Source organism: Narcine bancroftii, chromosome 2 (genome assembly GCF_036971445.1).
Source record: "Narcine bancroftii isolate sNarBan1 chromosome 2, sNarBan1.hap1, whole genome shotgun sequence".
NCBI classification, from domain to species: domain Eukaryota; kingdom Metazoa; phylum Chordata; class Chondrichthyes; order Torpediniformes; family Narcinidae; genus Narcine; species Narcine bancroftii.
The window spans coordinates 89,282,882-89,309,221 of record NC_091470.1 but is presented as its reverse complement, the minus strand read 5'-3'; the positions used below and the strand labels follow the sequence as shown (position 1 = coordinate 89,309,221).

The 26,340-nt window shown below is 47.7% G+C and overlaps 1 protein-coding gene across 3 annotated transcripts in view; it reads left to right on the top strand.

Annotated features, from left to right (window-relative positions):
• LOC138753883 (papilin-like) overlaps positions 1–26,340 on the top strand; it is a 104,256-nt gene that overhangs the window by 77,322 nt on the left and 594 nt on the right. For 2 of the 3 annotated variants that reach the window (XM_069917418.1, XM_069917419.1), the window contains 9 exons: positions 2,305–2,578; positions 6,040–6,145; positions 10,103–10,232; positions 10,851–11,058; positions 12,394–12,531; positions 14,186–14,313; positions 16,011–16,119; positions 17,047–17,207; positions 22,569–22,745. In XM_069917418.1, the coding sequence (XP_069773519.1) occupies positions 2,305–2,578; positions 6,040–6,145; positions 10,103–10,232; positions 10,851–11,058; positions 12,394–12,531; positions 14,186–14,313; positions 16,011–16,119; positions 17,047–17,207; positions 22,569–22,714 (1,400 nt within the window). In that variant the 3' untranslated portion in view covers positions 22,715–22,745. The remainder of the gene's footprint in view (positions 1–2,304; positions 2,579–6,039; positions 6,146–10,102; positions 10,233–10,850; positions 11,059–12,393; positions 12,532–14,185; positions 14,314–16,010; positions 16,120–17,046; positions 17,208–22,568; positions 22,746–26,340) is intronic. The other variant, XM_069917420.1, reaches the window with a different exon arrangement.

The following is a 26,340-nucleotide window of genomic DNA, read 5'->3' as shown; positions in this document are numbered from 1 at the left end:
TGCACTCACTTCCCTGCCCTGCCCTGATACCCTTCGACATCTGGCACACTGCTAGTGCCTTCCACAGTGAAGACAGATGCAAAATACTCATTTAGTTCCTCTGCCATCTCCTTGTCTTCCATCATTATTTTTCCAGTGTCATTATGGGGAGTTGTCCTATATTTTGGAGTTGTCCTATATCTGCTCTGACCTCTCTTTTACTCTTCAGGTATTTAAAGAAGCTTTTTGCATCCTCTTTGATATTGTTTACTAGCCTACTTTCAAAACTCACTTTTTTCTTTCTTATGAGTTCTTTTTAGTTGCCTTCTGCAAGTTTCTAGAAACTTCCCAGTCCTCTATCTTTCCACTACTTTTTGCTTCCATGTATTTTGATTTTATGTTGACTTGGACTTCCCTTGTCAGTTTCAGTGGTGACATTATTCCATTCAAATATTTCCTCATTTTTGGTTTGTATTTATCCTGCACCTGCCCCATTCCTTGCAGAAATTCCATCCAGTGCTGCTCTGCCATCTTCCCTCCTAGTGCCCTCTTCCAATCGACTTTGGCCACTTCCTCTCTTATGCCATCAAAATTCCCTTTACTCCAATAAAATACTGACATATTTGACTTTAGGTCCTCTTTGTTGAATCGCATATTGAACTCAATCACTGCCCCTAATGGCTCCATTACTCTCAGCTCTCTAATCTCCTTGGGTGCATTGCACAATGCCCAGTCCAGTACAGCTGATCCCTTGAGTCTCGTTAACAAGCTGCTCTAAAAAGCTATCTTGTAGGCTTTCTACAAATTCATCTCTCACGATCTAGTCCCAATCTGTTAAAATCCCCCATGACTACCATAACATTGCCCTTCTGACACGCCTTTTCTATTTCCTGTTGTAATTTGTTGTCCACATCCTGGCTACTGTTTGGAACTCTGTACGTAACAGTCAACAGTGTATTTTTACCCTTGTCATTCCATAACTCAACCCACAATGATTCTATATCTTCTGATCCTATGTCACCTCTAATATTATTCCTTCCCAATGGAGCCATGTCACCCCCCCCCCCCCCCGCTTACTTGTTTATCCTTTCGATACTCTGAAACCTGGGTCATTCAGCTGCCAATGAGATCCATCCATTAGCCATGACTCCATGATGGCCACAACATCCTACTTGCCAGTGTAGCTGGATTGCAAGGCCATCCACTTTATTCCTTATGCTGCGCTCATTTAAATAAAAACTTCTAGCCCTGTATGTTATTTTTTTTTCTCTGTGTCCCTGTTGCATTGCAATTGCTGCAATTTTGCCCTCTCTGCCTGCCCTGCCACACAAACCCCCTACCAGCTGTCTCCACTTGTGCGCTAACCACTTGTACAGGTCATCCCCTTCTCCAGAAAAGGTTCTAATGATCCAAGAACTTGAAACCCTGCCCCCTGCCCCATCTCCTCAGCCACACATTTGTCTGTGTGCACTTCTTCCCTAGCTCATGGCACTGGAAATAATCCAGGGATTATCACCTTGGAAGTCCTGGTCTTCAACCTCTTTCCTAAATCCCTAAACTTTCTTTGCTGGACCTCTATCCCACTCCCTGCTAATTCATTGATACCAATATATAGCATGACCTCTGGTTGATCACCCTCCCCTTTTAGAATAGTAACCATTAACCTTTATCTGCCCCCAACCTGCCCGTCCCATTCACTGGTCTACCTCAGCTCCTTTGTATCTGCAGGTATGTCCTTTGCACCTGTGCACATTACATGACACACCAACCTACACCTTGCCTGAGCCAAGGCGAAATGTGTCCTGGGGCAAACCCGTAGCCGCACTGGGTGACTTGGCTGAAACCCAGTCACATGGCTTTATCTGGGCTGGAGCATTGTTGGATGTATGAGATCTCAACCCTTGACCCTTCATCCCGGTTAAATGTAGAATTCGAGGTAGAGTGGAGAGGTTCCTCCATGACGTAAGCAAGAGCAGCAAAAAAAATGCAGGGGAACAGCGGGTCAGGCAGCATCCATGGAAGGTGACAGGCAATCAATGTCTCAGATCAATTTGTTGCCTTCTTCCATGGATGCTACAGAGTTCCACCAGCATCTTATATGTGGCCCTAGTTTTCTAGCATCTTTACAGTTTGCCAATGTAAGCGAGAGCTCGTCCATGATCATCCGAGAGGCAGAGATTGCCCTGCTGGATGCAGGAGGGGAATTAGGTCATCTCGAGATGAGTTCAAACACATTTATAAAACTTGCAGAGGGAAACGTAAGCCTTCCTGTAACTGATGTCATATCCAAACAATTGAGGACCACTCCTTCTATTTAAATTTCAGAACTATTCTCCCCCGATTTCCTCCCGGATCGAGCCGAGACAAATCTCCTGCCTGTTCCGTCAACGCCGCACTGGTCAGACCTCTCGAAGTTTTACCATGACCTCTCGGAATCGGAATCCTCTGACTCCAGACTGTTGTCGAGGAGCAAGTCTATCCGGGAGATGCTGAGCCCAGATTGTCATGCTGACGTTTTCGGGTGCTGCCCGGATGGTTACACAGCAGCCCGGGGCCCAGGGGGTGCTGGCTGCCCGCTCATCCCCTGCTACAAGAGCAGGTAATCGACATCCAACAACTCCCGGTCCTGCCCCCATCCCCGACCGTGGGCCACGGCATTTAAAAAATGTCCCAATGAAAACTTCAAAATATGTTCCAAACAAGCACGCCATCTCATTACCTGAAGTTGACCATCATCAGTTATTGTCCACTGACAGACTCAAAGGGAGCAGTATTCGCTTCCTTGTCAGCAGTGGCTGGATCCACTGGACTGTGGTGGTATACCATTTTGTCCCCTTGGGCGCAGAGCAACACAGCACAGGAACAGGCCCTCTGGACATGACTCCCATCCCTCCGTTCTATCTATCTATCTAAAAGGTGTCATTAAAGTAGGGGAAAACGGAGCCACTGTTATTCTATGCCCCTCATGATTTTAAAAACCTCAGCAACACGTAACAACACAATACTGTTGCAGCACCAAGGACTCTGGTTCGAATCCACTACTGCCTATGAGAAGTTTTTATGTTCTCTACCAGTGTCTGCATGGGTTTCCTCCGGGTTTCTTCCCACCTTTCAAAGAACGGAGGGTGGTTGTAGGTTAATTGGTCACATGGGTGTAATTGAGCCTGTTGCCACTGTTTCATCTTGTATTCGTGTGTGTGAGTTCTTAGATGACACCTGGATAAAGGAAAAGGTTCTTTACTTTAAAGTTGTTGTAAACAGCACATGAGGTTGCAAGTCTCCATTACAGACTGTGTGTCAGCCTCCTGCTGGCAGCCAAGTCTAATCAAACAGTAAGGCCTTGCTAGTGGCCATGCAAACATGATCACTATCATTACATCTCCCTTTCTTAAAACAAAAATAGCTTACTTTTAACTAACATGTTTTCTTTGTATAACTACAATTTTAACTTTAACACCAGGAACTTACATTTTCATTGTTAACATTTTTTAAACTTGTTTTGTGTGTTCACATTTACATACACTAAAACTTGAAGAGTGAATAAGATAGCACTACCTCATTCTAAAACAGGAGGCTTTAAATTTGCTCAATGAGCCTCTTAGGAGGATTCAGGTGTCTTGACAATCTCCTGAATCTGAGTTGTTGCCTCAGATGTTGTCTTCTCAGATTTGTATTCAGGTTGTTCAACAGTATCCGTCTTTCCATCTACTGTGGCTGATACCATTTGAAGGTCTTGGTGATTTATTTGCAAAACAGCACCTTCATCTGTCTGAATGGTGTATGATCTTAGTTGGACTTCACTAAGGACAGTTCCCTTCTGAGTCTATAAGTTTTGTCATTTAGCCTTACTTCATCCCAGTGTAGACTTCCAGGAGATTTTTTGTACCGATGTCAAAGTAATACTTTTGCTTTTCTTTCTGTTGTTCTTTGAATTTCCTCACTTTCTCCCCCTCTTTTGATTTTAGGAGGTTCTCCTCAATGGGTAGGTTTGATCTTAGCCTACGTCCCATAAGGAGTTGTGCTGGCGGCATTGTGCGGTATACTTCATGAACCTTGCTTTGTTGCACTTGGTTCCTACAGCAATGGGCATAATGGTTGCTTTTGTTGTACATATAGCATATTTTACCATATGCTAGACACTTTTTTGTAGGTGTTGTGTACCGCATTGACAACACGGCTTTCGATTGTCTCTTCCATTTTTGTTCACTGGCCATGCCTCTCTTTCCACTTTGGCGCACTCTTTGTTAAATGGTTGATGTCTGTTCGTGCTCACTGCGTCCATGTTACAGCTAGTTTCACAAAACAGCTCTTTTGCTTGTATTTTTACAATTTCTGTAGCCCTACAGTAGGCCTTTTCCAGGTCTAGATTTTGCTCTCTTAGTAGTCTTTCCCTTGGACTATTAGCTGGAATACCACACACAAGTCTGACTTTTATCAGCGAGTCGGTCAGTCCACCAAATTCACATGTTTTGCTTTTCTTTCTCAGTTCAGTCACATACTGATCAATACTTTCTTCCGTTTTCGGTACATGTGAAAGATTTTTGTCTTTCAAACATCACGCTATGTTTAGGTATGCAGTATGCCTCAAACGGTTCCATTATTTTTTCCAATTTCATTTTGTCTTCTTCAGCGGTAAATGTGAGGTTATTATACACCTCCAGGGTTTCATCACCCACAACATGTAAGAAAACCGACGCTTTCATTCTATCACTTTTCTCATCAGATCCGACTGCCGCTAAATACAATCCAAAAGGCTGTTTAAATCTGTTCCAATTTTCAGCCACATTACCTGCTGAAGTTTTGCTGGTGGATGTAATCCTTCCATTTTTCACGGTGTTAGCTTCTCTTCACTGATCAGTTGCTGACTTTAGATTTAACCTTTTAAAGCATTTCCTTCTAATTTCCTTCATCCCACTTCTACCACATTTAATCTTGTATTCATGTGTGTGAGTTCTTAGACAACACATGGATGAAGGAAAAGGCTCTTTACTTTAAAGTTATTGTAAACAGCACATGAGGCAGGTCATGAGGCTGCAAGTCTCCATTACAGATTTGCAACATACTGTCTCTCTCCTGCTCTGTGTGTCAACCCCCTGGTGGCAGCCAAGTCCAATCAAATAGTAAGGCATTGCTAGTTGCATTGCAACCATGATCACAATTATTACAGCCTCAATGAGTGTAAATAGGCAAAAGTGCTGGAGAAACTCGGCAGGTCCTGACATAGAGCTTTAGAGCAGCAGAGACGGCAGGTGGGGAGCAGAGAGAGAGGCTCTCCCTTCAGTGAGAGGAGGAGAACTTCTTCAGGGTAGGCCACCCTCAAAGAGATTTGGCACTGGAGCAGTTGAATGGAGTGAAACACGCAAGGATGCAGGTGCTGTGATTGTAGTAAACACACAAAGCAGGTCGCAGAGTCTGCAGACTTTCCTGTTTCACACCGTCCTCCTTCTCAAAGGAGGACTCCCTCACGCCCTCCAGTACAGGCAATGAATTATTTTAATATTTTGAAATTGCACTGGATTCCTTTCCCTGTCCTCTCGGAATTCTCTGTCTCCAGATCGTTGTTGAGAAGCCAGTCTGGTCAGGAGACGCTGAGCCCAGATTGTCTCGCTGATACTTTTGTGTGCTGCCTGGATGGTTATGCAGCAGCCCAAGGCCGCTGGCTGCCCACTCATCCCCTGTTACAAGAGCAGGTCAACAACACCTGACAGCTCCCTGTCTTCCCCCCTGTGACTTACCCCTGAAGTGTGAAATTTAAATGCTACCATTATCATGGTCAATTGTGCGGACCCATGATGGTGCTTGGTGAGGCCAAATTCTGCGGGTGACGAGGATGGATGGCACACCAAACAAAGCATCCAGGCACACATGACAGTAAACAATTCAATTTAATGAAAGACCTGCCCCAGTAAGAGCCTTACCGACAACGTCAGATATCACTGGTCCTGTCACCCACCAGTGCTGCTGTTGTCAAACATCCCTTGTACCCAGGGATGAGGGAGCTTGGCTACTGTCAGTACGCACAAGTGCCAAAATAATGTAATGTGGCTCTCTTGTGGTCAGGTATGGGTGTTGCCCGGATGGAGTGACCTCTGCGAGAGGGTTTGACCAGGCTGGGTGTACCAGGCAGCTAATTGAAAATCTCTCTGCTGGAAGTGAGGAGCCCTCCGTAAGTATTAGCAAACATGCACCTCACCCTGGACATGGGCAATTGGCCACCCTGCCCCCACAGGTGGTCATTCATGTGTATGCAGATATGTGACCCCCACATCGTACAGTGTTCACCACCCTGAAACCTCAGATTCAACTCCCTCTCAGTAAACCCTCCACCTATACCCAGTTCCCCTGTTGTCAAAGGCCCCAGTACTTCACCAGGCTCCAGGAACCTGAGGTAATGTCCTGGGAATTCCCATTTCAGGTTCCACTCCCTCTTGTCTGCTCTGATTCCACAATCTACCCATCTGCTAACCATTCTCTACCCACCACCTGGATCCACTCCATTCCACCACACATCACCCACAGTTCCACCCTCTCTAACCACTCTCACTCCAATTCGATATTCTTTCTCCTCCCATCCTCTCTCACTCTGCCTCCACCCATATTATGCCCCACAACCACATGGTTCCACTCAGGCATGTGGTGGGAGGAGATCCATTTCCCCAGCCCTGGGACATCTCTGCAGAAATGGGGAGGGGGGCAGGAGAAAGAGGAGACAGGGAGGTGGGGAGGGGGGTGGAAGAAGGGGATGGGGAGAGGGGGGGAGAGGACATGGGGGTTTGTGGGGATGGAGGGATAGGAGGGACAGGGAAGTGTGAGGGGAGGGAGGGGCGTGAGAGATGGGGAGGGGACATTGAGGTGTGAGGGGAGGGGAGGGAGGGAAGGACGGGGAGGTGTAAGCATATCTAGAGAAAATAGCACCTATGACAAGCCCTGAAAATTTCACCCCCCCCCCCATTAAAGCTAACTTACTCCAACCCTTCACCCCATCCTGCAACCATCCCTTGCTGCTGCCAGGCCATCCACTTTGCCTTCCCTACCTGTCCTTGCTGCTGAAGAATTCTAAAATAACCCTATCCAACATTGTGTTTGATCTATTGAGATATTGGAAAGTAATCTACACCTTAAAAAAACCCTCTGCCTACTTCAAAGGCCAGCATTTGCTGAATGGAAGCAGCGAGCAGCATTCCCCGGGCTGGAGCAGAGCGGCCAAAGTTAAAGGTGTTGAACGGGCATCCTCTCTTACCTTCAGTGGAAAGGTGACTCTCGATACTGAGCACCCGGTGGGAGAGAAGCAGGAAGATGTCAAAGCCCATGCTCAAGCTCATCCTTCAGCGCACACCCTCCTCAGCCCTGGATCTGAATTCCCTCCTCTGCCTACCACTCACCTGAGCTCTCGACTCCAAATCCAAACCTCTCCTCGGCCTACTACAACACATGCACACCGGACTATGGTGTGAGGTAGGCTGAGGGGAGGGCTCAGAGTTGGGACTTGGGAGTTCCAGTGTAGGCTAACACTCGCTCAAAGAAACATGATAAAGGAACATTAATGCTTTCTTCACAAGAAGTTCCCGCATGGACATAAAGAAAAAAAACCTGTCATCCCTTCTATCCCAGCTGACATGGACCATGTTGGAATGGGAGCCATTAGCCGATCTGTTAAAGTTGATGCAGTTTAATTTTGTGCCTTTGCTGCAGTTTGGTTTGGCACTTCCTGAATCCCCTCACACCAGAGGATCAGCTAAGTCCCGACCAAGTGCAGGTGGGCTGGGGAGTCCAGCCAATGGCTCAGTCCTGCCAAGGTTAAATCAATTACAAAGGAATTTAAATTGGCCAATGGCAAGGTGTGCACTAATAGGTGAGGTGGGGCCAAACCTTGATTGGCAGTGCTGTCACATGACAGTCACAACCATTCACAATAGAATGGTGAAGTGGTAATTCTTCAGATTATAGTAAATTACCCTTTTCAGTTACAGACCAACATGCTTTAAAGATGATATAATACACTTTCCAATGAAATGAGAGAGTTTAGAGTGAGCAGTGGAAAAAGGACCCCAATGAATTTCAAGTGAGTGCTAGTAAATGGGACGTGGCTTAGTTCCAAGGGTAACAGCCCAGTTAGTCAAGGAAACGTGAACAAGGTCCTAGAGTTTGGAAGGAGTCCTGTAAAAGTCACTTTTTAACCATATGCCAAACAAGTAGTGGTTTGCAGAGATTTATTGCAACTCTTGTGAACAGCCAGGGATCTAGTCACACAGGAAACTGCAGTTGCTGTAATCTATATTGCAGTCCACTCTACTCAGCGGGACAAGCATCAGTAGGAGAAAAAGAATTGCCGATGTTTCGAGCTGAAACTCTCATCAAGCCTTAACACCAAAAGATCTTGTACCCTTTCAATGGATAACCTGATTATCGAGGAGTCTAGATTTTAAAAAGCTAAATGCAAAAAATATATATTCGAAGCCTCCCCCTTGGCTTCATTTTCTCTCCGGAATTGGTTTTTAATTGACTTTTTAATATTATTTTCAGTTTCTTTTATTTCTCGAAACTATTATTTTAAAAGTTATACTTTTCAAATGAAATTTGCTAAAAGTGCTCCTAAGATAGTGATGGTTGGGAGTTAGATAGGGGTGGGCAGGTGGGGGTGTGATAGACGGGGGCTAGGTACCATAGGGATCATCTGCCATTAATCTAATAGCCTTTTAAGTATAGTCACATATTCAGCCATATTCTTGTCGAACCAAAGAAACGTTTTATTTTAACAGACGAACTTGACGACGATTATATTTACACATATGTACAAATAAATGTGCTTCACAAAGTGTGTGAATCACAGACAATCCCTGCCACACATCTCTGTTTTGTCCAGACCTTGGCGAGAATTAGCTTTACGATAGGCGCTTTCAAGCAGGGAAAACACCCATTTGTAAAGGCGGAGGTTGTTCGCCCTGACGACGGAAGATGTACCTTTCTGAATGTGCCGTGGCCAGCTCCAAGATGCCAAATCCAATCCTTCATGGAGAAGGATAATCGGCAGAGTGCTGCACTCTCCTGCCTGACCTGAATGTACGGGGCCACTCTCTGCGGCTCAAAACGTGGCAGAGCAATGTCTTCCCTACCCATAATCCCCCACACAGCTGAAACTCTTTGGGAACCAGCAGCAATGGATATTCACCACAACACAGGGTGACTTAAACAAAAGTAGTTTTTAATTATAATTGAACAAGAAAACAGAATTAAACTCTAACTTATTACTTAACTAACCTACCTAACTACTCAATTCCCTCTCTAACACTAAGCGCAGGTGTGTGTGATGTATTGTTAAGATTAGAAAAGTTCTTTGGATCACAGTCCAATCTCACTGGTTGCAGGCAATTCTTGTACCGTGCACAGAAGTAGGCATTAACAAAGTTCACCAGTCTTTGGTGCTTAACAGGCAAATGGTTACCACTCAGGAGGGTTCTTGCTGGTTTTCAGAGATAGATACCTTTTCCAGGACATCTGTAATTGATTCCTTCTCAATCAGTCTTGCTGTCGAAACTTGCCTCCTTCAGGGTTCTCCAGATGATCCTCTTTCTTTCAAGTCACCTTTCAGACCGTCAGTCTTCATCTTCAACCAGACAGCCTTCCAAAGTTTGCCAGCTTTGTCCTTCTGGAAAGATTTCTGTCTCCTCCCTCTCTGAGAGCAAAACAGTTCCCCTCTGCCTGCAAAGATCACATGTTCCCAGGCAAGCTGCTGTTGATACTTTATTGCCTCCTGCAAAAAGCATTCTGCAAAAGCCTTGCAAATATTCTGTGTTTTAAAATGTGTGTGTGTGCAAGCTAATCTAACAATTCCTCCCAAACCACCTCTAAATACTCTGTCACAAGGATGAAGAGGTGGGAGGGGAAGGGGTGTTAAGGTTTGAAGGTAGTGGGCAAAGAGATTAGAGGGAAGGGGGATGCAAAAGTGAGGTGTGAGGGGAGAGTAGAGGGGGTGTTGAGGTGTGAGGGAGAGGATGGGGTGGTGTGAGGGGAGGGGACAGGGGAAGTTGAGGTGTGAGGGGGCAGAGGGATTCAGTGGGCACCCACTCCCCTGCAGGAAGGTTGGGTGCAGAACGTTTTTGCCCACAACTCCTTGTTCCTGTAGGAATCGAGAGTTGCAGACCGGGACTTCCCCTCAGAGTCGTGTCAGACATCCAAGTACGGCTGCTGCCAGGACGAGTCTTCCTCAGCACTGGGTCCGCATGGTGAAGGGTGCAGGGCTGCACCACCCCACCGTAAGTGGGTCTCAGACCGTCCCCACCCCACTGTAAGTGGATCTCAGACCTTCCCCTCCTCACAGTAAGTGGATCTCAGACCTTCCCGCTCCTCACAGTAAGTGAGTCTCAGACCTTCCCCGTCCCACCGTAAGTGGATCTCAGACTTTCCCCGTCCCACTGTAAGTAGGTCTCAAACCTTCCCCGCCCCACCGTAAGTGGATCCAGTCCTTCCCCGCCCCACCATGAGTCTCAGACCTTCCCCTCCCCACTGTGAGTGGATCTCAGACCTTCCCCACCCCACCGTAAGTGGGTTTCAGTCCTTCCCTGCCCCACCGTAAGTGGATCCAGACCTTCAATTCAGTTGGGGCACTGAAATTGACTGGCCTACATGCTCCCTGTCTCTGTGCTGTCAGATCCCACACAACAGGTCAGAATGGTCTATTTTCCAGCATCGATTCGTGTAGCACCTAACCTGTTGAGGTACAACAAATGACAAGACAATGGGTGGAAACCTCAAAGCCAGCTGAGGGGTTCGGGTGTTTGTCCCAGGGATTTGGGTATTGGACACAGGTGCTTGCTGTTGGTCCCAGGGGGTTTGGGTAGTATTAATGCCGGTGTCTTCTGGATGATTTACAGCCTATCCCTCCCACTGTGTGCTCTTGAGTGCCAGCGGCCCGTGTATGGATTGGTCCGTGCGCTGGTACTTTGTCCCAGAAGCTGGTTCCTGCAATCGTTTCTGGTACGGGGGTTGCCATGGTAACCGGAACAACTTTCGGTCAGAGGAGGAATGTCTGCAACGGTGCCAGCGGACGTTTATCGCGCCTTCAGCTGAGACCCCTCACAGGTGCCACCCACAAATCCCATCCCAATAACCTCTCCGCATCGACCCGACCCATCCCCCCTTCCCTCAGACCCTCCGTACGGACCCTCACTCACCAACCCCAAGGCAGGTTTCCCTCTCTAACAACCCCCACCACCAGGATCCCTCACCCACCCAGAGGGTCTGCCTTGTAGATACTGGCGAACCTTCCCACCCCAGTCCCACTACCTGCCCTAGTGAACATTGCCGCCCATTCACCGCTCTGTTGGAACGGCTTCTGCTGTCGTTTGAAGGCATCAGTAGTGGAAGCCGAAGTCTGCTGTCGGCCTTCGAGCTTACTTCACCATTCAATGATGTCGTGGCTGATCTGGCCCTGGACCTCAGCTGACCCTTAATTCTCCCGCTATTCCAAACTCTGTCTCTTAAATACATTTACCGAGGCAGCCTCTCCCGCTGCCACGGTCAGGGAATTCCACAGATTTAGTGCTCTCTGGGAGAAGTAGTTCCTCCTCGTCTGTCTTAAATCTATTCCTGAATCTTGAAATAGCCTTGCTTACCAGTGGAAACAACACCCCCCCACCCCACCCCGGCTTCTATCTTACCTGTTCCTTTCCTGATTGTACATCTCCCTCCCCCCACATCTTTCTAAACTCCCAACGAGCAAAGTCCCTGGTTCTCTGTATCAATCTACCCCCATTATTCCAAAATCACCCTTGTTAATTTGGCCTTGCCTTTTGGAGGATCCATGTTCCATTTAGCCACTATTTTCTGCACTATATTTATAAAGATGGGGCTAGTTTACTTTCATCATTATTGCTCAGTCCGCAAAAGTTCCACTTTCCCATTACTCTTGGCCACTTGTTTGTACGAGATTTTTTTTGACGTACAACACGGTGACAGGCCATTCTGGCCCATGAGTCCATGCTGCCCAATTACACCCAATTGGCCTGCCATCCACCCCCCGAACATTTGGAAGGGTGGGAGGAATCTGGAGGAAATGCACATGAACACAGGGAGGATGTTCAAACATCTTACAGTCAGCGCCAGATTCCAACCCGGGTCACTGGGGTTGGACTAGCGTTGTGCTGACCTTTCCGCCTTCTCTATTTCGCCCGTTACCCAAGGCCAACTCTCTCCACCCTCGCTGTCCTTGCTGTTAACTGGAGCGTACTGTTGATGAGAACCTTGCTCCGTTCCTCTCCTGTCCCCTCATGTCACATGCGCTCTCAGCCGATCCTTCCTCATCCCATTGTCATCTTTGTTCCAGCCATTCGGCATGGATTTGCATCTGCCTTTTCCGCCACGGAGCCGGCCTTCCCCTTCTGTCTGACTGCCCATGTTCTCTTCTCGCCCTGGCAGGTGGCAGGCAGAACGAGGCAGTGCACCATCCATCCAGGCGAACCCAGGGGAGATGGTTCGGTTACCGTGCAGGGTGGAGGCCTTGCCCCACCTCCATGTGGAATGGCACAAGAATGGGCGGCCAGTGTCCTCGCTCAGGTGACTGAGTTCATCCACCTCCAGGAGTGTGCTTCACATTGCAGCTCAAATATCCTCGTGATGAAGACCATTTGACCAACCCTTGGAGCTGCTGTCCGTGCAATCCCTGGTCACCTTTGCTATTTTCGGTCTCAAGCCCAATTTTGAACCCCCACCCACTTGACTTTGGGCTGAACGGAGGAAGCTGGAATGCCTGATTGAAATCCCACATGTATCAAAGGTTATTGGGAGAAGGGAGGTGAGTGGGGCTGTGAGGGAGAATGGATCAGCTCGTGGTGGAATGGCAGATCAGATTCAATGGATCAAATGGTCTATTCTGCTCCTTATCTTATGGGTCACTGGGAGAACATGCAAGCTCTACAAAGGTAGGACCCAGGTCTGGATGGAACCTGGGTCTTGGAGAACAGCAATTTCTTGTTAAGCCAAATTTAGCTAAAGAAACATTTGCAGGAGAATTCCAGTCCCACACAGGAATCCTGCACCACGTGGGAATTCCAGTCCCACACAGGAATCCTGCACCACGTGGGAATTCCAGCCCCACACAGGAATCCTGCACCACGTGGGAATTCCAGGCCCACACAGGAATCCTGCACCACGTGGGAATTCCAGCCCCACACAGGAATCCTGCACCACGTGGGAATTCCAGGCTCACACAAGAATCCTGCACCACGTGGGAATTCCAGCCCCACACAGGAATCCTGCACCACGTGGGAATTCCAGCCCCACACAGGAATCCTGCACCACGTGGGAATTTCAGCCCCACACAGGAATCCTGCACCATGTGGGAATTCCAGTCCCACACAGGAATCCTGCACCACGTGGGAATTCCAGCCCCACACAGGAATCCTGCACCACGTGGGAATTCCAGGCCCACACAGGAATCCTGCACCACGTGGGAATTTCAGCCCCACACAGGAATCCTGCACCACGTGGGAATTCCAGCCCCACACAGGAATCCTGCACCACGTGGGAATTCCAGGCCCACACAAGAATCCTGCACCACGTGGGAATTCCAGCCCCACACAGGAATCCTGCACCACGTGGGAATTCCAGCCCCACACAGGAATCCTGCACCACGTGGGAATTCCAGTCCCACACAGGAATCCTGCACCACGTGGGAATTCCAGGCCCACACAGGAATCCTGCACCACGTGGGAATTTCAGCCCCACACAGGAATCCTGCACCACGTGGGAATTCCAGCCCCACATAGGAATCCTGCACCACGTGGGAATTCCAGGCCCACACAAGAATCCTGCACCACGTGGGAATTCCAGCCCCACACAGGAATCCTGCACCACGTGGGAATTCCAGCCCCACACAGGAATCCTGCACCACGTGGGAATTCCAGTCCCACACAGGAATCCTGCACCACGTGGGAATTCCAGGCCCACACAGGAATCCTGCACCACGTGGGAATTCCAGCCCCACACAGGAATCCTGCACCACGTGGGAATTCCAGGCCCCACACAGGAATCCTGCACCACGTGGAAATTCCAGTCCAACACAGATGCCCTCAGGTTACCAGGTAAAGAGGTATTTTAGATCAACACGTCCTCTCTGGGAGTGAGAGGCCATGGTTGGCTCTATGGGCTGGTTGCCGCAGCGATGGGTCATCATTGTTGCTTCATACTTATTGGATTTCTGTTCCACCAGGCACAGCACGCATTTGGATGGATCACTCATGATCAGCAAGGTTCAGCCTCAAGATTCAGGCCTTTACACCTGTCATGTATCAAATGAACATGATCTGTACTTCCACCATATTGAGCTGAAGGTCCAAGGTACTGTCTGTACGCGCAGTGTGTCTGTGGTTGCTGGGGATATCTGGGCTTGCTGGGAGTGTCAGTGTGTGCTGGGAATGTCTGTGCTCATTGGCAGTGTTCGTGTGCGCGCTGGGAGTGTGCACTGTGTGCATATGAGCATGGTGATGCCCAACTCCCTCAGCATCACCTCTTGCCTGCCCATCAGATGTTTTAAAATTTAGACATACACCACTGTAACAGGCCATTTCAACCCACAAGTCTGTGCTGCCCAATTAATTTACGTTTTTGAACGGTGGAAGGAAACCAGAGCCCCCTGGGGAAAGCCCACGCAGTCACAGGGAGAACATACAGATACCTTACAGACAGCATGGGATTTGAACCCCGATCGCTGGCGCTGTAAAGACGTTGTGCCACCTGCTACATCAACTGCGTTGCCCTCAACGGTATTGTTGCCTTTTCCCTGAATGTGCTCTTTTGCCGCTCTCTGACCTTTCTTTCTCCCTGAGTCCTCTTTATCACTTATTTCCCACTTGGATTTTTGCAAACTCAGCTGTGGTGCCGCGGTCCAGTGGATGTTGAGACCCTAGCACAAATCTTGATGCATCGGAACATGCATCGGTACGTTTCGAATGGTGGGAAGAAACCAGAGTCCCCGGGGAAAACCCACAGAAACAGGGAGAACGTACAAACTCCAGTCCCAATCGCTAGCACTGTAAAGGCACTAACCACTAACCACCATCCCACAAGATAAATCTCTGGGGCCAGATGCAATATACCCCAGGTGGTTAGACAGGGATTACTTAAGGTGATATGTGAATGGGGAAAAATAAGGTATAAGGAATATGATTCCTTTTTATAATATCATCTTATTGATTGAATTTAAGGCCCTGGAGTTTGTCTTTGCTCCTGTCCCAGGGAAACAGGGCTGGAGAGTGTTGAGGTAGGGATGGATCGGTCATGTTCCAGTTCATGATTGGTGTGAATTGCAGCACTGCCCCGCACAGGGCCTTGCTGATGGAAACTGACCTACTGAGGGTGCTCCTTCACTACATAGGTTCAGGTGGGAGGGGAGGCTGGGGCATTCATCCACAGCATGTTTCTGGTATCCCACCTCTGAGGTAAGGAGGACATCTGCTGCTCTGCTTCCTTCTCTGGCCGGCAGCTCCCCCTCTCCCCTGGCCCCCTGAGGAATTCAGCGACAGAACCATAGAACATTACAGCACAGAAACAGGCCCCTTCTAGTCTGTGCCAAACCATTTTTGTGCCTAGTCCCACTGACATGTGTCCAGCCCATACCCCTCCCATCCATGTACCTGTCCAAATTGTTCAAATGTTAAAATTGAATCCACATTCACCACTTCAGCTGGCAGCTTATTCCACACTCCCACCACTCTCCATGTGAAGAAGTTCCCCCTAAGCATTTCTCCTTTCACCCTTGACCCATGTTTGTATCTCACAGGGGTGCAGTGCTGCCAGAACTCACTGGAGCACAGCTTCGGCACCTCATGGGGTTTCTATAGGACTGCTCTGGTAGCTCATTGTTCTAGGTACCCCTTGTCCTACCGTTTGCTCTAGGTCTCGTGAGACCTCCTTGTTGCCATTTTTGGTGAGCTCTGGCAACTAACAATAGCACTGCACCCCCAATTCCTGACCCACCCGAAGTGGGGGAGCAAAATATGGGATTGAATAACTCATGTAGATTTTGCCTTGGGCAGGAGCGTTGAAGATCACAGACCCTCCACAAGACAAGCACGTGGCCTTGGGAGAACGAGTTGAGCTTCTGTGTGCAGTGTCTGACCCACGGGCACAAGTGCACTGGACAAGGTAAACCGTGTGGGTGGAAGGGTTACAGAGCAAGATCCCATCCCCAGGGCAGTGGTGCCCAGTCCTGTGGAAGCAGTGTCCGACCCTGGGAGGGGGGGGGGGTGGGTGGGGTGTCAGGCCCGAAACGTTGACTGCCATTTACTTCTTGTTGAGTTTCTTCAGCATGCTTGTGGATTCTGCATGTGCTGCAGTTACTTGCCGGGAACCCCGGCCTTTGCTGGTTGCCCTCCATATCCATCGTGCTTCCTTGTCTAACTCCTGGAGTTCCCTTCAAGGACTCTCAGCCCCACCTTCTCAAAGGGGCAGTTTGGGTCAGACAGCACGATTTCATATCTTGCAAATTAATTAAAATGAATTTCAGCCTTGCACCTGAACACTTGGGAGTCAAATATTTAATGGGGATCATCTGTGTGTGAGGTTTATTCTTCCCTTTCCTGAAGAATTGATGCAGCCAGGTTTTAAAACAACGCTGCTGAGCAGCTTTAGAGCATAAGAAATAGGAGCAGGAATAAGCCACTCGGCTCATCGAGCTTGCTCCACCATTCATGGCTGATCTGATGATAGGCTCGTATCTGTCTACCTGCCTATTCCCCTTATTCCTCAATTCCCCTACCCTGTAAAAATCTATCCAACCTTGTCTTAAATATATTTACTGAGATCGCCTCCACTGCTTCAATGGGCAGTGAATTCCTTAGACTCCCACCTTCTGGGAAAAGCAGTTCCTCCTCACCTTCGTCATAAATCTACTACCTTGAATTTTTGAGGCTATGTCTCCTAGTTCTGGTCTCCCCCGCTAATGGAAACAACTCACCTACTTCTATCTTATCTATGCTTTTCACAAGTGTATATATTCCCTCTGATTCTTCTAAATTGCAGAAGATACAGTCCCAGATGACTCAATCTCTCCTTTGTTGTCCTTTGATGCAGGAATGGAATACCACTTCCGTCAGATACAGAGCACACCTCCATTACCCTGGATGGGACCTTGACTTTGCACAAGGTGCAGTTGGGAGATTCTGGGACTTACACCTGCAATGCTCACAGGGGCTCACACTCCGTCAGTGCCAGGGCTGAGCTGACCGTCACATGTGAGTGAGATCAGAATGTGATAGTCTCCAACACCGTCCAACTTTGGCAACAGGTCTTACCCCATGCTGCCCCCACTCTGCCCTTCGACACGTGACATCAAGTCGCCGGTTAAGGGAGGTGTCAAATCTCTACTTACTTACTTACTTGAGAAAGTACAACTCCAATTATCCAAAATGGTCAGGACCGGGCCCATTTTAGATAAATGTTTTTGGAGAATTGGTCATTTTTTAAAAACAGCCCAGTAGCAACAGCAAATTACTTGTATCAATGTTTAAACCTCAACAACCAACAAGGGAAGGCTTTTCAAGCATTAAAATGTTTAATGCTCACCAAAAATATTCTGGCCACTGCCACCTCCCAACCGCAGTCAATCCCCAACACGTCCCTGTCATTGCTCCCTGGGGAGGTTTTCTTGGCCGGTGAACACTCACCGGTGAGTCATTGTGCTCCTGTCTCCCCGGTTACTGGAGCTCCTGAAGCCCGAGTCCCAACTCTGAATCCTCTCCTAGGCCTACCACTCACTTGGGTGTGCGAGTGCGGTAGTAGGCAGAGGGGAAGGTTTGGAGTTGGTGTCGAGGAGATCTGCTGTGCCATGGAGGGAGGGAACATCACTGAGCCTGAAGTCCCACTCCTGCCTGAGAGGCCACTCTCCTTGACGACATCAGGTCAAGGATTCTTCCGACCACCTGCGGCTGGGAGACAGGGAGAGTTGAAGAGAAAAGTCAATAGGGGAAGTTAAAGAAGAAGTGGAATGAGAGAGGAGAGGGAGTTACCTGAAACAACGACAATCGTTCAAATTTCATGGTCAGGTGAATTTTTTTCAACTTGTGAGGTCAGTTTGGCTCCGAAAACATTTTGGATAAATGAGGATCTCTGATTTGTTTTGCATATCCTCATTTATCCAAAAATTTTTTAAAATTTCAAATAATGAAGATTTTGGATAATCAGCTTTGGAGAAGGTGCAGAGGTTGATTCTGCAGTTTTGGGTTAGTCTATTAGAAGAGATTGAATTACCTTGGACTAGATTCGCTGGAATTCAGAAAAATGAGGGGATCTTTTTGAAACTTATCTAATTATGAAAGGGATAGACATGATAGAAACAAAATAGTTGTTTCCACTGGTAGGTGACACTAGAACTAGTGGACATAGCCTCAAGATTCGGGAGACAGATGTAGGCCAATTCACTTGTGCTGCATGGGTGGATTGAAACTAGATTGGTGGAGGTTGGGGGAGAAGGGGGTTGGGATCCAATGCAGGACAGAGACATGTTAGTGGGCAGGGTGGAGAGCTTTAATTAGTTTAAATTGCCTGTTTTATTGCGAGAGGCTTGTCAGGTAAGGCGGAGGTAAATAGAACAGGTATATACGTGACTGGGACAATGGTAGCCATGATGAAAACCTAGTTAGGGAAGGGGCAAGACTGGCAGCTCAGCATTCCAGGATACAAGGTTTCAGAAGGGACAAAAATGGGGCTGTCGTGTTATTGGTTAAGGAGATGTCAGGACAATGGCAAGAGGTGACATTACAGGTGAGGTTACATGGGTGGAATGGAGGTAAAAGAAAGGCACGAACAACTCATTGGGAGCATACAGGCCCCCACATAATAAATGGGAATTAAGGGAACAAATTTACCAGGAGAATGCTGCCAGCTGTAGTTCAAATAAGGTTGTTGTGGTAGGGGATTTTAACTTTCAAATATTGATTGGGAAAGTCATGGTGTGAAAGGTTTAGATGGGTTGGAATTTGTCAAATATGTTTTAGGAATGTTTCTTCTGGCATAATCTAGACATATGTACAGCGCAGTAACAGGCCCTTGCAGCCCAAGAGCCTGTGCTACCCAATTATAACCAAATGACTGACAACCCCCATACGTTTTGAAGGAAATTGGAGCACCTGGAGGGAAACCCATGCGGACTCAGGGAGGATGTGCACACTCCTTACGGACGTTGCGGAATTTGAACCCCAGTCCCGATAGCTGTTGTAACAGCGCTGTGCTAACCACTTCGCTAATTGTGCCACCCTATGTAGAAGGTCCCAAAAGGAAGAGGGCAGAACAGAAGGCATGTCTACTGAGGCATTACAGGTGGAGCTGAGGAATGGGAAAGGTACGACCACACTAAAGGGGTTGTATTATAGACCACCCAATAGTCAGTGAGAATTAGAGGAGCAAATCAGTAGAGAGCAGACAGCTGCAGGAAACAAAGGGGAGTCCTTTCCTTTGGCTTGGCTTCGCGGACGAAGATTTATGGAGGGGGTAAAAAGTCCACGTCAGCTGCAGGCTCGTTTGTGGCTGACCAGTCCGATGCGGGACAGGCAGACACGATTGCAGCGGTTGCAAGGGAAAATTGGTTGGTTGGGGTTGGGTGTTGGGTTTTTCCTCCTTTGCCTTTTGTCAGTGAGGTGGGCTCTGCGGTCTTCTTCAAAGGAGGCTGCTGCCCGCCAAACTGTGAGGCGCCAAGATGCACGGTTTGAGGCGTTATCAGCCCACTGGCGGTGGTCAATGTGGCAGGCACCAAGAGATTTCTTTAGGCAGTCCTTGTACCTTTTCTTTGGTGCACCTCTGTCACGGTGGCCAGTGGAGAGCTCGCCATATAATACGATCTTGGGAAGGCGATGGTCCTCCATTCTGGAGACGTGACCCATCCAGCGCAGCTGGATCTTCAGCAGCGTGGACTCGATGCTGTCGACCTCTGCCATCTCGAGTACCTCGACGTTAGGGGTGTGAGCGCTCCAATGGATGTTGAGGATGGAGCGGAGACAACGCTGGTGGAAGCGTTCTAGGAGCCGTAGGTGGTGCCGGTAGAGGACCCATGATTCGGAGCCGAACAGGAGTGTGGGTATGACAACGGCTCTGTATACGCTTATCTTTGTGAGGTTTTTCAGTTGGTTGTTTTTCCAGACTCTTTTGTGTAGTCTTCCAAAGGCGCTATTTGCCTTGGCGAGTCTGTTGTCTATCTCATTGTCGATCCTTGCATCTGATGAAATGGTGCAGCCGAGATAGGTAAACTGGTTGACCGTTTTGAGTTTTGTGTGCCCGATGGAGATGTGGGGGGGCTGGTAGTCATGGTGGGGAGCTGGCTGATGGAGGACCTCAGTTTTCTTCAGGCTGACTTCCAGGCCAAACATTTTGGCAGTTTCCGCAAAGCAGGACGTCAAGCGCTGAAGAGCTGGCTCTGAATGGGCAACTAAAGCGGCATCATCTGCAAAGAGTAGTTCACGGACAAGTTTCTCTTGTGTCTTGGTGTGAGCTTGCAGGCGCCTCAGATTGAAGAGACTGCCATCCGTGCGGTACCGGATGTAAACAGCGTCTTCATTGTTGGGGTCTTTCATGGCTTGGTTCAGCATCATGCTGAAGAAGATTGAAAAGAGGGTTGGTGCGAGAACACAGCCTTGCTTCACGCCATTGTTAATGGAGAAGGGTTCAGAGAGCTCATTGCTGTATCTGACCCGACCTTGTTGGTTTTCGTGCAGTTGGATAATCATGTTGAGGAACTTTGGGGGACATCCGATGCGCTCTAGTATTTGCCAAAGCCCTTTCCTGCTCACGGTGTCGAAGGCTTTGGTGAGGTCAACAAAGGTGATGTAGAGTCCTTTGTTTTGTTCTCTGCACTTTTCTTGGAGCTGTCTGAGGGCAAAGACCATGTCAGTGGTTAGGGCTGGATGAGGTTCCCACCCTGGATGAGACATATAAGGCAATCGAACAACTGAAAAGTGGCAAAGCAGCAGGTATGGATGGAATCCCCCCAGAAGTCTGGAAGGCTGGCGGCAAAACTCTGCATGCCAAACTGCATGAGTTTTTCAAGCTTTGTTGGGACCAAGGTAAACTGCCTCAGGATCTTCGTGATGCCACCATCATCACCCTGTACAAAAACAAAGGCGAGAAATCAGACTGCTCAAACTACAGGGGAATCACGTTGCTCTCCATTGCAGGCAAAATCTTCGCTAGGATTCTACTAAATAGAATAATACCTAGTGTCGCTGAGAATATTCTCCCAGAATCACAGTGCGGCTTTCGCGCAAACAGAGGAACCACTGACATGGTCTTTGCCCTCAGACAGCTCCAAGAAAAGTGCAGAGAACAAAACAAAGGACTCTACATCACCTTTGTTGACCTCACCAAAGCCTTCGACACCGTGAGCAGGAAAGGACAAAGGGGAGTATATACAGGATAAATGGTAGGGAACCGAGGAGTGTGGTAGAATGTTGGGATCTGGGAATACAGATACAAATTCCCTAATAAGTGGTGTCTCCGGTGGACAGGGTTGTAAAGAGAGCTGTTGGTATCTTGGCTTTCATAAATCAAATATAAAGTATAGGAGATGGGATGCTGTGGTAAAGCTTAAAAATAATTGAGGAGGCCAAATCTGAGGAAATGTGTGCAGTTTTGGTCTCCTAACTACGGAAAGATATCAGTAAGACTGAAAGTGCAGAGATTACATCTCACCTTGTCTGCATTAAATTCCATCTGCCACTTTGCAGATCCCTCTGCAAGCTTTGAAAGCTTTCCTTGTCCATAATGCTTCCAATCTTTGTATCATCTGTAAACTTAACCACATCATCATCCAGATCATTAACATAGACAACAAACAACAATGATCCCAGCACCAATTCCGGAGGCCACACCACTTGTCGCAGTGAAACTTGTCAACTTGTTATAGAAGTATACATGCATTTTAACAATGGATTCAGTAAGGTTCTAGACCATTGGCTGCTTGGGAAGGTCAGATTGCATGGGATCCAAGATGAGATAGTAGAATGGATAGAAAATAGGCTTCATGGTTTAAAACACACTGGAGTCTACTTGTGTGTCTCTCAGGCTTCAATGCTGGACCCATTGCTGTTTGTCATTTATATCACTGATTTAGGTGAAAGTGTACATGTATGATTAGAAAATTTGTGATGACACTAAAGTATTGTGGACAGTTGGCCAAAGAGGAATGGTTGATGGAATTTAACACAGAAGTACAAGGTCATTTGTGGGTAGGGTCTACATGGTGAATGGTGGAGACCTGGGCAGTGATGTAGAGCAGGAGAATCTAGAAACACCTTGAACTTGGCATCACAGGTAGGTAGTGGTCAAAAAGACTGACACGTTGGCCTCAACATACTATTAAGTATAGTTGTTGTGAGGTCATGTTGCAGTTGTGTAAGATGTTGGCAAGGCCTCAGTTGGAGACTTTTGGATCAATGTAAAGGGTGCTTGATGGGCCAAAGGGCCAGAATCCATGCTGCATGACCGACTCCCTTCAACAAGTGTGTGGCGCCATTCCATGCAGTCATCTCACCCCAGCGCTGCTGTCTATGCACCCATAGATGTTTATCGGGGACATTTGAAGTGTTTTTCACATGATGTTCTTTCAGATGCAGAAGCAGCCCTTGCCTCGCAGTGTGTGGATCTGACAGAGCTGGCAAACTGTGATCTGATCTTGCAGGCCAACCTGTGCTCCAACCAGTACTACTCCAGCTTTTGCTGCTCAAGTTGCTCCAGGCCACTGCAGCAGGGATGACAGGCTGTGCATGGGTCGTGGTGGCTCGCAGGTGATGGGTGAAACCTCTCATGCTTGGTGTGGTGATTAATCAATGTTCTCAGGTTTATACTACCTGGTGATAACACACAATGGTGAACTATGATAAGGAGCCATAGACATACAGCACAGTAACAGTCCCTTTCGGCCCACAAGCCCCTGCTGCCCAATTACACCCAATTGACCTACAACCCTGGTACGTTTTGAACGGTTGGAGGAAATTGGAACCCCCTTCGAGGAAACTCACTCAGACACGGGGAGAATGTACAAACTGCTTACAGAGAGCACAGTATTTGAACCCGGGTGGCTGACGCTGTAATAGCATTCCACTATTATTTTAATTTTTTTTAAAATTGGTGTCCAACAGCAGTAAATGAGAGCAACCTTTTGCAATTCAACATCATTCCTATTCCTTGGTGTAAGCACAGAGGGCAGAGAAGTAAAATGAGCTTGAGAGGAGACAGGAGGGGTTCACGAGAATGTTACTGAAACTGGAGGGCTTGGGAGACTGGATCGGCTAGGATTTTTTTCACTGGAATGGGGGAGTCTGGGGTTGACCTCAGAGGTTTATTAAATCATGAGGGGCACAGAAAAGGGAATGGTCAGGTTTCCAGTGAGAGGGAAGATTTGAACAGAATCCCCAAGAAATATGTTTATACATTTTTTTTAAAATGTAGACATACAGGCACTGTAATAGGGGCCATTTCATCCCACGAGCCTGTGCCACCCAATTACACCCAATCAACCTACAAACCCCGGTATGTTTCGAATGGTGAGAGGAAACCAGAGCCCCTGGGAAAAACCCACGCAGACACGGGGAGAACGTACAAACTCCTTACAGGGCAGGATTCGAACCCTGGCGCTGTAAAGGCGTTGTGCTAACCGCTACACCAACTGTGCCGGATAAGTACACAAATCGAAAAGGGTTAGAGATGGAATTAGTTCATATTTAACATCTTGGTGAGTATGGATGAGTTGGGGCAAAGGGCTAGTTTCCCTGCTGCATGATCCAAGATTTCTGAGCTGCAGCGCTTTCTCTCTGCAGAAAGATGGCGAGGGCTTGATTCATTCCACTGTCTCCTGTCTGATGCTGTCAAGAGTGTGCAGCCCCTGGCTGAGGGATCAATGCAAATTAGCTAGATACAGTTTTTAGTGCGAGGATATGTTACCAAGCATCATGCCTACACTGACCCATAAGGAGCCATCAATCACTCCTTTTGAAACAACATTGTAAATCCATTATTCATCAACTGGCCAAGTGTTGGGGAAATCTTTTTTGGGGAAGAGATTTTGCACTTTAAAAAAAATACTGACTAATTTCCAGCATTAAGCTTTGAACTTGGTGCACATTAACATTCCTTCCAACTCTGGTAATGACGACACAATATGGTAGAATGTTGCGTGGTAACAGTCTCCTGGCCACTTCTTGTTTTCTGGTCCTATACACCTGCTTGGGTTCTTTGGACTGTTTCCTGCCTTAATTGTTGGAGGACGAGTTCTCTTTCTCTCTCATCCTTATCATCACAGCCCTTTAGTACAACTAATTGAGGAGAATGTGCAACATGGTTGTGTTAGTTGATGTGAAACCAGATTCACAAGGGCCACTTAAGTCTCATCCTTGACACTGCACTTGGTGCATGTTAGGTGGTTTGCAATTGTTTGAGGGAAGCAGGTATTGATTGCCTCTAGCAATGAAGAACACTTCAACGAATGCAGCTCACTGCTGCCCTTTTGAGGAAGGTGTGTGTGTGTGTGTGTGTGTTTGAGGGGGGAGGGGGGGGTAAGCATGCAGGGTGGAAGGACCTCACAGGCCATGGTACTGGAAACAGCTACTCTTCAAAACAGGAATACCATTGAAAGAGGATTTTAAATGGTCTCCAACAAGTAATATTTCTGTCCAGTCAAGTTTTACTCAAGCCTTTGGAGTGAACTGAGCCAGAGAACTTGCCATTAATCCACATCATCTCAATTGATAAGTTCACAGCATTTGTGTCATTTCTAACATCCAACATCTGCTCAGTTTGTCAAGCAGTAACAACTTTGTTCTCTGTGCATTCCCAGCAACTACACACTATCTGTTGGAGTTGTTCCACCTCCCACAGCTTCGGTCTTTCACCCTATCACTTCTGGGCCCATTCCCCATATTCTTTCCCTTCATGTATTCCATTTCACTTATTCTATCATGACGAAGGGTTCAGACCCAAAATATTGACTGAACGTTTCAACCTGCTGAGTTCCTCCAACAATTATTTGTCTCTATCAGAACAGGGATAGAAGTTTTTCTTGTCCTCACCATTCATCCCACCAGCTTCCACATTCAGCATATCATTCTCCATAGTTTCTGCCAGTTGCAACAAGACCCCACCACCCGACATATTGACCTCTTCCCACCCTTTTCTGACTTGCTCAGGGATTGCTCCCTCCATGATTCTCTTGTCTGTTCATTCCCTCCCCACCCACTTCTCCATGACCCCTGGAGGGTCCCCTTCAACCACAGAAAGCATAACACTTGTACTTACACCTCCTCCCTCACCACGATCCAGGGTCATAAGTAGCCCTTCTACATGAGGCAAAGGTTCACATGTTCCTCATCTACTGCATCGAGTCTCTTGCTGTGGCCTTCTCAATATCAGTCAGACCAAATACAGACTTGGGGATCATTTTGCAGAGCACATACCCTCTGACAACAATGGCCATCCCAAGCTCCTGGTTTCTGCCACAGTTCCAACAGTTCTCGTTTTCTTGCACCTTGTTATCTCTCTAGTGTTTGCCACGTTTCTGTCTGTAAACCTATCCACTGCTACCTTCCTTCTTCATTATTCCACTACAGCAAGATGGTGTCATTAGTAAGCTTTGATGTTTGTCCAGATCAACACCCACTCTGAAAGCCCTGGTCTCTAGGTGATGTGGCTGCACACTGCACAACCGTGCAAATCCATTAGCTTTCGCCTTCTCCCATCAGACCCTTAAATGACTAGTTCCATCTATGGATGTTGCCTGCCCTACTACAGCTTCTTTGCTCCTGAATTCTAGCTGACTGGGTACACTGACCTCTACCATGCAGACACCTCCCTATGGCTACCTGGGACTATGACCCCACCAATTCTCACTTAGCCTCAGATCTGATCACATCAGGAGAACTGCTGCCCCCACCCCATCAGCTTTGAACCTGATGACACTATATCTCACATTTCCCATGTCTTTTACCCATGATCTACAAACTGGACTGTCGTTGTCGGCCCACTGTCTCTACCTGCTCTTATCCCACAGAATTTACCTATTCCTACCTTCACAGGTACATGAGGGGTATGGGCCAAACCCATGCAAGTGGATTCACTCAGGTAGGCAACTTGGTCAGCATGTACGGAATTATAACATGGATCCACCCAGTACCCCTCTACCAACATTATCATCAACCTAGACAAGCTTCAGATCCTGAACAATTTCTCTTTTGATTCCTCCCCACCGCCAGTGTTGAGGCCAAACATAAACTACAGGATCAACTCCTCACATTCCACCTGGGTAGTCAACAGCCCTTAGCTCTCTTTCTGATCAACCTCAGATCCTCCTGTTTTTGACCTTTTTCCCATGCAAAACCCCCCACTACT